Source organism: Canis lupus, chromosome 3, assembly GCF_048164855.1.
Source record: "Canis lupus baileyi chromosome 3, mCanLup2.hap1, whole genome shotgun sequence".
NCBI classification, from domain to species: domain Eukaryota; kingdom Metazoa; phylum Chordata; class Mammalia; order Carnivora; family Canidae; genus Canis; species Canis lupus.
In genome coordinates this window covers 12,036,306-12,049,316 of record NC_132840.1, presented here as the reverse complement: position 1 = coordinate 12,049,316, position 13,011 = coordinate 12,036,306, and the positions used below count along the sequence as shown (strand labels likewise).

The 13,011-nt window shown below is 38.6% G+C and overlaps 1 protein-coding gene across 7 annotated transcripts in view; it reads right to left on the bottom strand.

The window, feature by feature from the left end:
* The window catches only part of HYDIN (HYDIN axonemal central pair apparatus protein), a 383,131-nt gene that overhangs the window by 171,579 nt on the left and 198,541 nt on the right, over positions 1–13,011 (bottom strand). For all 7 annotated transcript variants that reach the window (XM_072817829.1, XM_072817826.1, XM_072817838.1 and 4 more), the window contains one exon: positions 1,488–1,726. In XM_072817829.1, the coding sequence (XP_072673930.1) occupies positions 1,488–1,726 (239 nt within the window). The remainder of the gene's footprint in view (positions 1–1,487; positions 1,727–13,011) is intronic.

The window sequence follows — 13,011 nt, the reverse complement described above, 5'->3', positions numbered from 1 at the left end:
GTGTGAAAGAAGCCACAGAAAATGTCTGTATAAGAATGGGCATGGCTGTGTTCCAATAAAGCTTTATTTATAGAAAGAGGCAGTGGGCTGCAGTTTGCCCAGCCCTGCTTTTGATGATTCTCCTGGAGATTGCTGGCATCATGATTTTATGGCAAAAAGAATAACTGCAGGGTTTGTCCAGAGGAGAAATTGGCAGCTAAAAGCTGTGGTTTGCTTCTACATTCATGGAAAACTATTAGCGTATCCTCCATTTCTAGGCAAGTGTCAGAAAATCCTTTGGGGCTATTTGACACTATTTGTAGACTATGGAGAACATGTAATTAAGTCTGGCTTGCCGTATATTGTTTTCTATAATTATATTTGAGTGCACTTAACAAGGGATTTGGAAATAGAAGCATGGTATGCCATGACAAATGCCCTAGCTTATGACCAATAGATGGGTGGAGAAGAGCATTTTCATATCTAGTTGACTTACAAAAACTGTAATTGGATGCTTCTCTGAAAACACATGCAATTCCAACTATCTGACACACCTGTTACTTAAAGCCTATTGGTTAATGTATTTTCAAGAAAACATCATGTGTTGTAAATGGAGCAGAGGGAAGGAGGTGTGGATGGGCTTTTGGGGAGGGCTTCTCACTGATTTTTATCAGGAACATCTTCCTAAGTATAGTGTGTCCATCTTGGTGTCAAGGCTTGTTACACCAGAAGGCAGGAGCATCCCTCTGAGATCTGTTCACAGTGTTGCAACAGATAAGCCAAATTCAACTGGCCCCTGAGAGTTGACTAGTGGCAGCCATGTGACTCTTCTGAGGAACCAGGAATAAACCCCCATATATATCCTCCACTTTTAGCATTCAGATTTCATACATTTTCAGAGCCTCATTTAGACTGTTCTGCTCAAAGATATCTATACTGTACCACCTTTTCTTTAAATATTGAGATTCTTTAGCTTTTCATGTGGAGTCAATTGCAACCATCTCAAATGTTGAAGCTTTGGTAGGGAGACAGACAAGCAGAGGACATAATACCAAAAAATGTACTGACCTTGCAATACCTGATAATAAACAATACATTTTTAACCTGCTAAGTTATACTCTACTTAGGTCACCACCAAGGTACATCTGTACTTTCTACATTCATGGAGAGGAATTAGCAGTACACTGGAATTAAAGAGGAGAAATCATGGTTGAGATTCTAAATTTGTTACAAAGAAGCCACTGCCTGTTTGGGGAAAAAATGCACTTCTATAAGTTTCTTCTCTAGTGTGGAGGGACACAGTTTGGAGGACTCCACTACCCTGTGCCTAGTAAATGTCTTCTTGGGGCTGATGTACCCATTTGAAGGGAAAATGAAGACAATAAAAGGGAGATGATGCTGAAGACGCAAGTTCTATTTACTAAAAATAATTTCTCAAAGTAGAGGTGATGCTCAGTGAATGCAACATCTGTAGTGTCTAGAAGAATCAGCCCAGGATGTCTCCCTACCTAAAACGTGCTCCCAAGTTGAGTTCTGGAGCAAAGGGCTTATCTGAGACAATGGTGGAGCCAATTCCTGAAGCCTGGACAGGGATTCGGTAAGTGTTGCTATTCTCTATATCCAAAATGACCGTGTCTTTAAATGTCAGTATGTCGTTCAGTTTTGCTGTCAGGGTCAGCTGAACATTGGTCTCCGGGGGAACCATGCCTTCTTTGGGTTCAATCATCCACAGAGACTTTTTGTGTGCCTGCAACACAAGACCACAAGTTAAGAGCAAAGATATTCTTGGCTTTTCATTCTGCACATGTCAAAGTCCTCTACACTTCAAATGGCTGGCACTGCAGAACTCCACATCAGAGACAAACATTGTTTTTTTGAATCAAAGCAGCTGGGTGTTTTTTGGCTTTTCTTTTTTCCAAAAAGCAATCTGATTCTGAAAAGCAAACCTACAATTCTACTTTTGAATGCTCTGCGAAGATTCTTTACATCTCTTTCTCAGGATGACAGTCCAGTTCTCCAACAAGAATATACTAATGATCTACTCTAATCTACAAATTCTGGGATACCAACAGGAGATACAACATCCTTCCTGGAATTTGTAATTTTTAAAACAAATGTTTTTCAAGGGCACAGTTTCTATGGTGTTATAGTGAGGATGAACAGCTCTCATTAATAAACACAATACAAGAAGTCTTGATTTGTTATTTCATAATAATCAATGGAACTTTGTTTGCTAAAATGCCAAATTTATTTTGAAATATATGACAGGACTAAATTATAGAGTTAGAAATGATATAGCTCATTCTTCCTTCCCTTAGGTCTTTGGTCAAATGATACTTCTCAATGAAGCCTACTCTGCCTATCACATTTTAAATTGTAAACCTGCAGTAAATTGTAAACCTTCAGTAGTCCCGATCCCTTTTACCCTGTTCTATTTTTCTTTCCCTTAGCACTTACCGTCTTTATCATGTCTGTTTGTCTCCTTGTGCTAGGATATAAGTTCTCCATAGAAGGGATGTTTATGTTTTCTGTTCTTGTTGTTGCTCACTGATATAACTCCCAGTACCTATAACTATGTCTGGTGCATAGTAGGTACTTAATAAATATTTTATAAATGAATTAATGTATTTGCCTTTGATGCAGGAAAACTCAATTTTCTTTTTTTTTTAAAGATTTTATTTATTTATTTATTTATTTATTTATTTATTTATTTATTTATTTATTAGAGACACACAGAGAGAGGCAGAGACATCGGCAGAGACAAAGGCAGAGGCTCTGCAGGGAGCCTGAGGCAGGACTCAATCCCAGGATCCCAGGATCATGACCTGAGCCAAGGGCAGATGCTCAACCACTGAGCCACCCAGGTGCCCCATTTTGGATGTTTTGAGCTATCTTCCCATTCACTAATTCTTTCTTCACTGTGTGCAAGTCACTTTTAAACACATCTATTATGTTCTTGCCTTTACATGTAAACAATGAAAATGTGAGTCAGAGGAGGCTGGGGTAAAGGTGCTTCAGGAAACCTAAAGAATGAGATGCTTCTCCAAAGCAGAAGATACTGAAATCTTTTGGTTGTGACGTGATTAGCTTGCAGCATCAGAGCGTTCTAGACCCTGACATCCAGATGGCCAAGAAGAGAAGAAAGAGGGTGGAGGGCTACATGCTGAAACTTTATGTACCAACCCTGGCAGTGTTACACATAATTTCTGCCACTTCCACTGTCCAGAACTCAGTCACATGGCCATGCTTAACTGCAAATAAGGCTGAGAAATGTCATCTGGCTCTGAGTCCAAGAGTAAAAGGGAATGAATGGGTGTGGTAAATCACTAGTCATGCTGATGGTTAAGTCTACTGGCAGATCCTTAGGGTCTTCCCCCAACTGCCCTGGATCTCAGTTGGAAGGTAAAGAATCTACTCCATTCAAACACAGAAGTGAGCACCTAACTTGGCATTTCAATTTCTTTGGGAATTGCAGGCCTGGAGTTCATATCTATCTGCTGTTAGGACAAATGGGGGCAGCTAAAAGAGAAAATAAAGTTCTAAGCCAGATCATCTCAGCTGTTGGCCCCAAATTAGTGGCCTTGGAGCACTCTACATAGTTTTACTCATCTATGAGACTCAGCTTACAATTAAAACATAAATCAATGCCATTTTTGTCCTTTTATCAGAAAGCAAAAGCCTTTCAGAAGAGGTTCTGTCAATGTCATCTCTTTGTTATAACCATTTATTTTTCCTCTGCTAGCCAATAGCACACAGGTCAATCCTCTGTTCACAATGAAGATAGGATGTCACCAGCATAAGTGCTATTTCAAGTCAGGGGACATTAGTTTTCAATGGATGGGTACTATTTCTATTCTGATTCCTGCTGACACAGGTTGGCTACCCTGGAAAGAAGATACAAAGTTGCTCTCCAGGGCTGAATTGGTGAGTTTTCTTTTTGATGAAGCTTATTAATCAATGTTTGGCATAAAAACAGGCAACAAAGTATATCACAGAAACCACGAACAAGGCACATTGTTCGTTAAGTTTTAAAGTCAAGTTTTAAAGTGCTCTTACACCCTTGTGTCTTTTTTGCTATTTGACTTTAAGGGATGTCCTTTGCTACTAGGAAGGACTTGGCACATCTGACATTTTCTGTTATTATATGGCAGATCTGATGGAAGAAGGAATGGATGAATGATGATCATCATAGCTATGGAGGGCACTCTACAACCTTTCAAAACTACAATAGAGTAAGACAACAATGGAGGGAAATAGGTTAGGAAGGAGGGCTCTGAAGAAAAAGGGATGTGAGCTTGAGTCCCAGTCACAGGGCTTTCCAACTCTTGGATCTTGGGTGTGTTACTTAACCATGTCCAGGCTCCCTGTTCTCATCTGGAGCTTGTGACACTGCTGTACCTTCTGCAAGGATTATGGTGATGCTTCAGTGAGGTGATGCATGTGAAACTCAGAGCAGTGTCTGACAAATAGTAAGTCCTCATAAATTATGGCCACTGTCATCATTTCACCAAAATATGAAATGCCCCACATGACACATAATTATAGGCTCAATATTTGCAAAAAATAGTAGATTACAAAACTGAGAAAATAAAGATGGATGCTAAGAAAGCATATAAGAGACACTACTCTTGCCAGAAGAGAAGCAGCCTATTAGAGTTTTTGATAGGTAGAATTATAAGGTGGCTCCCAAGATGTCTATCTCCTGGTGTACTGGTATCTTCTCCCAGTTATTTAATTAAACATGAATTTAGGTGCTACTGTGAAGGAATTTTGCAGATGGAATTAAGGTCCTAGTCTATTGATTTTAAGCTGGGGAGATTATCCTTGCTGGATCAGATGAGCCCTTAGAAGGGACTGGGCTTACTCTATAAGACAGTATGGAGGTGCCTCAAAAAGTTAAAAATACAACTATCCTATGACCCAGTAATTGCACTATTAGGTATACAAACAGTGATTTGAGGAAATGCACCCCAACGTTATAGTAAAAATGTCCACAATAGCCAAAGTATGGAAAGAGCCCAGATGTCCATCAACAGATTAATGGATAAAGAAGATGTGGTACATATATATATAATGGAATATTACCCAGCCATCAAAAAGAATGAAATATTGTCATTCGCAACGATGTGAATGAAATTAGGGGGTATAATGCTAAGTGAAATAAGTCAGTCAGAGAAAGACAAATATCATGTGATTTCACTCTTACGTGGAATTTAAGAAACAAAACAAATGAACATAGGGGAAGGGAAAAAAGAATAAGATGAAAACAGAGAGGGAGACAAACCATAAGAGACTCTAGAAAACAAATTGAGGGTTGCTGGAGAAGAGGAGCTGGGGGAGGGTAACTGAGTGATGGGCATTAGGAAGGGCACATGATGTACTGAGCACTGGGTGTTAAATGCAACTGATGAATCACTAAATTACCTCTGAAACAAAACAAAAAACAAAACAAACAAAGGTGGGGAGACTATCCTTGGTGGATCAGATGAACCCTTAGGGTATCACATATTTGTTCCAAGAATGATAAAAATGAGCTTTCCTAATCCTTCCATCAACATGTCAGCAACAGCTGCCTCTGTGTTTTTTTTTTTTTTCCTGTAAATTGGGGGTAAAAAGCTCAAGTCATTAGAGCTGCTCATGAACAACATGTACAGAAGGTTAGTTCATGCGTGTACGCAGGACTGTGAAAGATGGAAAGATAGTGATCTGCTGCAATTCTGAATTCCATGCCCACTGGTGATAAGCGTGACACCCTGAGGCTTCAATGTCTGAAGGTAACATTTGCTTTTTATTTGATAATAGCACATCAGCGCCCTTCTTAGGCAGCACTCAGCTCCCAAGGTAATACAGTCAGAGCTTTTATAACTTTCTTTATGGTATATTTGATATTTGCCATGAAAGACAGAAGTGATTGCTAGTGTTTGCACATGTCAGTTCAACAATAAATGAGAGTGAATATATGTGGGCAAGACCTCCTCTTCCATAGTGCTAATGACCATGGAGAAATGCTGTGCATTTTCTTCAAAATGACTTGTTTGCCAGTTGGAATCTGCAAGAATTTCCTTCCATGGAATTAGAAGACACAAATAACAACAGGAACCAATGTGCAGAGCCAGGGATTTCTTTGGATTAATACTATCATCTCAGCAGACGATCAATTCTTTGTGGAACAAGAACAATGAACAGTCCCTGAGGCCTTTCTCCCTTTCCTCTACTAAATGGTATCTCCACTCATTTGATTCTTTTCCCTGAAGTGAGTCACTTTGCTACTTAAAGTAATTAACTGAGAATTAGGAAATGAAGTAGGAAAGAAATGATGCCCTCCATTGGTGGAGGGCAATGTTTAATAAAAGAGTGGGCTTTGAAGTCACATGACTGGGTGGTCAACTGTGGATTCTGCCATTTGTAGCCAGGTGATCCAGGATTAATTTTAAAATCTATTTCAGTTTCCTTGGCTGTTAAATGTGCTGGTTGAAGATGAAATAAATTAGGTGCCAAGCATCTAGCACTTTGTCTACCATAGAGTAAGTGCTCAATAAATGGGGGGTATTATTAATGTTATCTATCAAAACTTCACATCCAGTTCTTCCTGCTTCTGCCCTCCCCAATCTACTTTAGTGACAGGTTCTTCTTCACAAGCCTGATCCTGTTTGTCTCCTGCTGAAGATACTGGAGGGCCCTCCAAGGTCTAGACCAGTGGTATTGAATGCTTTATCACCTTTGAGAATGCTATGGAACCCTACCACAGAAAATGCACACACACAAACACACACACACACACACACCAAACTTTACATATACTTTCCAGGATGTATGGTGGATATTTGTCACTTTTTCTGTTTGAAACATGGCAGCCTGTAATCAAGACTGGTATACCAGACAGAAGCCTTTGGTCTGGAGAATCTATTCCAAATTCTTTGGAAGAGGGCCCTGATGCATTTTTCCAGGTTTACTTCCTAGGCACTGTCAATTTCCAACATGCACCCTTGGCTTCAGCCATATCAGCTTACTTAACCCTTCCCAAGTTTACTATACATCATCACTGTACTGGACTGTACTATCACTGTACTTAGCTACGCTCTGGAATCATATAACCCATTTCCCTAGTTTCCTCCTCCTTATCCTTCAAGTCTCCACTCAAATGTTTTACGTAAGAATGTTTTAAGTTTTATAGAAGAATTAATCACTTCCTCCCCTGTGGTTACATATCATTATCTTACCAGTAAGCCAAAGAAACACTAACAACATCTCTTTTTTATCTGCCAGATTTGGCAAAAACAAACAAAATGCTGGCAAGGGTCTGGGAGAGGGTGACATTCTTCAACACTACGGGGGGCAGGACATAAATTGGTATAAATTTTCTGGGAGATAATTTCCTAAGATATATTAAGACTTTTAGTTTTGTTTGTGCCATATGACCCCTCAAATGCATTTCTAGAAGTCTAGTCTAAGGAAACAGTGAGGAATGTGATCAGCAATTAGGACAGGAACACTGTTTACAGCGGTGTAAACCTGGAGACAATGTATCAGTAGGGGACTAATTAAATCAACTGTAGTGGAGCCAAGTGATGCAATAAAATCAGTCACTGAAATGATCTGAACAGGACTATTCCTTAATAATTCATATTGAAAGTGACTACACTTCATTATTGAGTGAAAATAGCTGGTAATGAAGTAGTATCATCCCATTGGAGGGGGTAGGAATACACACACACACACACACACACACACACACACACACAGTGACGTTTCAGAAGATATACCTGAAAATTTAACAGTGGTTATATGTGTGGTGGCATTGTGAGTGATTTTTTTCTTCCTCCATTTGTTCTACAAGGATAATGTCAATTGCATAATAAGAAGACATGCATTTATATTTACTGAAGAAAGAACTCATCCTAAAAGGATATGAGCATTCTCTTTTGAGCCCATGTAATTTTAGCTTTGTTTGCTCTCTTGCTTCCATTTCATTCTCAGTTTCTTTCTTTCTTAGAAGTTTTTCTTTGTAAATAAATAATACAGGTAGACAGTGTAAAATTCAAATGACTATAAGGGAAAAGAGTCCCCCCCCCCCCCCCCGTCTGTTGATGGCCACTAGCTGCCCTCCTGAGAGGCAGCCACTCCAAGCAATTTTCTGCATATCTTTCCAGAGATTCTTTATGACTTAAAAAAAAAAAAGCACATTTGCATACATACTACTTTTTCTTACATAAATGGCAATAGCACTATAATACTTTTCTGCAGCAAGATTTAAGTTTAAAATTTTTATTTTTATGAAATGTATGCATACAAATAATTTGCAAAGTCAATGGTTCTAGGAAAAAAAACCCATGAAAACCAGTACTCCCTTAAACCCACTCTCCCACCCTTCTTCATCCTCATTCATCAATGGAGGTAACCACTGTCAATTCTTCTTGCATTTTCTTTTGGTTTTTGCCTTCCTCTCCCGAAGGAATCTATTGCTACTTCTTCATTTTTCAGTTTGAGCATTATCAATTTACTTTCTGTAGAAGAAAATGACAGCTCTCTTCTCTCCCACTTTCTCTCTCCATCACTTTCTTCCCCCCATCCTCCCAATATAGTTAAAACTTATTTTCTGGTGACAATCTATGCCATTATGCACACGCAAATACTATTCACAGCTGAGCTATGAAAAGCATACTATGATTACATTTCATTTTGTGTACAGCTTTTATTTTCCCAGAAATTATTGTCTTGTCTTTGTTGTTTAATGTATCTATCATGGACTCATCCCCAAATTCTCAAAGGGATAAATCTCCTCTCAGTATTTTCAGAAACATCAGATTTTCTATCAGCTCCAATTTCTTAGAGACAAATCTCTCCCAGAGTCATCTGTTCTGCAACTCCTGTCTGGACTGGCTGCTCTCCGGGCCTGCAATACAGCTGGCATCCTAAGAATGCCTCACAGCACATCCTGTGTATTCCTTGAGCTTCTCTCCTGTGTCTGAGCTCCTGTATCCTGGATCTCAGGTTTTCCTCACTTTGGTAGAGAATATTTTTCAGTACCTTCCCAAGAAAGGATTCATGGAGGGTAAATGTTTTGAGCTCTTGCCTGTCTGAAATGTCTTTATTTTACCTCCACACTTGATTAATCTTGTGGCTGGATGATGAATTCAAGACTAAGATTTATTTTCTTTCAAAAAGTCTTTTTTTCCACCCCAGTGTTGCTGTCTAAAAATTTCATGTCACTCCGGTTCCTGATTTGTTTTTGAGCACTAATATTTTTCCATCTGGAATTTAATGATGTGTTTTCATAGGGGCCTATTTTCACCAACTATGAAGCATATTTGATGAGTCTTTTCCATAAACTCCTCTTTGTTGGTTCTGAATACATTCCTTGAATTATTTCTTGTATAATCTCCTCACCTCCATTTTAAAATCTGTTCTTTCTGGAAACACTTATTTGGATCACTTAATTTTCTAATCTTTCTCTCCTTGTTTCTAGCCTTTTCTCCTGGTGTTCTACTCTCTGAGAGCTTCTCAATTTTATTTTCCAATTCTTTTATCAAAATTTTATCTTCTGTGATTATATTTTTAACTTCTATGACCAAATTTTTTATTGCTCCTTTTAAAAAAATATCACTATTCTTGTTCATGGATGCAAATTCTTCTTTTATTTTCTTGAGATTACTAATGATCATTTTGTTTTATTTTAAGCTTTCTTCTCACTGTATTGCCTTTGTTTCCTCCAAGCTCTCAATTTTATGTTTTCTGGTTTATTGCTTCTACATTACAGGTTTTCTTGATGCCTTAGTTAAGTACTTAAGAAGCACTAAAACTATTATGTGCTCAGGTAGCAGTCAGCCAAGGGCTACCAGATACTTTAGATGCCAAGCTATCAATTTATTTCTGCTTTCCTCGTGGCTGGTGAAACTTCCCAGAGAATATTCCAATCTGCTACCCATGTGATGAGTACTGAGGGAGAAGGGGCCTTTCAGGATGAAGACTCTCTGGTACTCCTCCTAATTTCATAATGGTATCCTGCTCTCAGCAGTGCCTGAGAAGTCAGCAGTCAGTTTACTATTATTCTTTTTTAAGGTAAACTGTCTTTGTGTCTTTGGCTGACTTTAATATCTAGTCTCTGGTCTTAAATAAGTTTTACTCTAATGTGCCTAGATGTGATTTTCTTTATATTTCTCTCACTTTACGTTCATAATGCTTTTGAATCTGGCTTGACATCACAGCCATGATCTTCTGCTCCATTCTCTTCTCTCCCTTGGTACTCCAATAACTATACTCCCTGTGTGTATTTGTCTGTTTGACCAACTCTTCTACATTTTTCATCCTTTCATCACTCTTCCTATTCATTTTGGGTAGTTTCTTCTGACCTATCTCCCACTTCCACAATTCTCACTTCATCTGTATTCAAAGGATACAGTCAACAAAACTAAAAGACAACCTACAGAATGGGAGAAGATATTTGCAAATGATGTATCAGATAAAGGGCTAGTTTCCAAGATCTATAAAGAACTTATTAAACTCAACACCAAAGAAACAAACAATCCAATCATGAAATGGGCAAAAGACATGAAGAGAAATCTCACAGAGGAAGACATAGACATGGCCAACATGCACATGAGAAAATGTTCTGCATCACTTGCCATCAGGGAACTACAAATCAAAACCACAATGAGATACCACCTCACACCAGTGAGAATGGGGCAAATTAACGAGGCAGGAAACCACAAATGTTGGAGAGGATGCGGAGAAAAGGGAACCCTCTTACACTGTTGGTGGGAATGTGAACTGGTGCAGCCACTCTGGAAAACTGTGTGGAGGTTCCTCAAACAGTTAAAAATAGACCTGCCCTACGACCCAGCAATTGCACTGTTGGGGATTTACCCCAAAGATACAGATGCAATGAAATGCCAGGACACCTGCACCCTGATATTTATAGCAGCAATGGCCATAATAGCCAAACTGTGGAAGGAGCCTCGGTGCCCATCAAAAGATGAATGGATAAAGAAGATGTGGTTTATGTATACAATGGAATATTACTCAGCCATTAGAAATGACAAATACCCACCATTTGCTTCAATGTGGATGGAACTGGAGGGTATTATGCTGAGTGAAGTAAGTCAATTGGAGAAGGACAAACATTATATGTTCTCATTCATTTGGGGAATATAAATAAAAGTGAAAGGGAATATAAGGGAAGGGAGAAGAAATGGGTGGGAAATATCAGAAAGGGAGACAGAACATAAAGACTCCTGACTCTGGGAAATGAACTAGAGGTGGTAGAAGGGGAGGAGGGCGGAGGGTGGGGGTGAATGGGTGATGGGCACTGGCGGGGGCACTTGACAGGATGAGCACTGGGTGTTATTCTGTATGTTGGTTAAATTGAACACCAATAAAAAATAAATTTATTAAAAAATAAATAAAAATAAAATAAATGGGTGAATGGAAAAAAAATAATAAGCACTTAAACCCATCTAGTGAGTCCCTAATTTCAATGTATTTTTCAGGCCTTGAGTTCCATTTGTTCTTTTCTATATTTTCCATAGTTCTACCAAAATTTTAAATCTTGCCTTTTAGTTCCTTGAACATATTAAGCATATCACAGTTTTCTATTCAGTATCTTATCTCCTTGTATGCCTGGTTGTTTTTAAATTAACTGTTGGACTTTGTATATAAAAACAGCAGATACACAAAATACTTTAAAGCTTAGAATAATGGTTTCTTCCTTTGGTGAGAGTAATATACATTTGCTTCTGGAAAGATGTGGGGAGAACTAGCAATTCTAGATATCCTTTATCCATGTAGAGATTAAAATGATTTGAAATGAGGGTCTGTACTAGTTTACTTTTGTTTCCAGGGTATAGCTTTATCAGAGTCCTAAGCAAAAGTCTAAGAGTTTTACCAAGTCCAATCTTCTCCAATTTTTATCTCTCTAGCCAGTCCTGTTTCAAATTTTTAAAAGGTTTTATTTATTTGAGAGAGAGAGAGAGAGAGAGAGAGAGAGAGTGTGTGTGTGTGTGAGAGAGAGATCATGAACAGGGGGGAAGGGCAGAGAGAGAAGCAGACTCCCCACTGGGCAGGGAGCCCAATGCAGAACTTGATCCCAGGACTGTGGGATCATGACCTGAGCCGAAGGCAGATGTTTAACCAACTCAGCTAGCCAGGTGCCCTTTGATTTCAATTTTTATCTTCATAGGCCAGTGGGTTTTCTGAATGCTCTTTTCAGTTTTTTAACCTCTGTTGCGACTACATAGGGAAAACAAGTCACAAATGCTGAGCATATATTTCTTTTTGTTTGTCATTGGCTTTGTTGCCCTTAAACTCACAATTTTTCATGTTTTGTCCAGATTTTCTCCTTGTTCTTATAGGAAAGTAATTTGGCATAATACACTGAATAGTAAGGGCTTGGTCACTGATCTGCTGAGAGTTGTTAGAGGTCAAGTAATTTCCCTACCTCGTAATGTCCCCATTTGTTGGGGGGAAAAGTCTGTATAAGAATTTTAAGGCCAGGTGAGTTTGGGTGCATGAGAGGGGGAAGGTACAGGTAATTTTACATTGCTCTTAAGTAATATGTACCAACAATCTTTTCAGGTTACTAGAATGTATCTTTGAACAAAGACTGTAATGTTCTTTCTGAAAATTATTGGCTTCTCAAAACTCAGTGAAAGATGTCAGATCAAATACAAAGCTTGAAGATAATTAGTAAAAGGAAAGAGGACAGCTCCTGAGCACGTAGACATTATTGGCACAGATTCCAGGGAGCATCTACACAAATAAATGAATAAATAAGCTCCAAGGAGATAGAGAATCAGAAAACTATTGAACTTGAAATTTCTAAATAGTAACCTATTTTCCAATAAACTTCTTTTCTTTTATGTGGAAGAACATATATACCTTCATTCAAACAAATATTTTCTATTTTACAGGATGGCTTCACTGTCAAAAATTTAGAGAAACAAGTGAAGAGTGGGGGGAAAAGGCAGCATTAGAGCTCCCATTTCAAAGAGCTCTGTACTATATGGATCAGTTAGTTTGAAACTTTAAGGCCTCTCC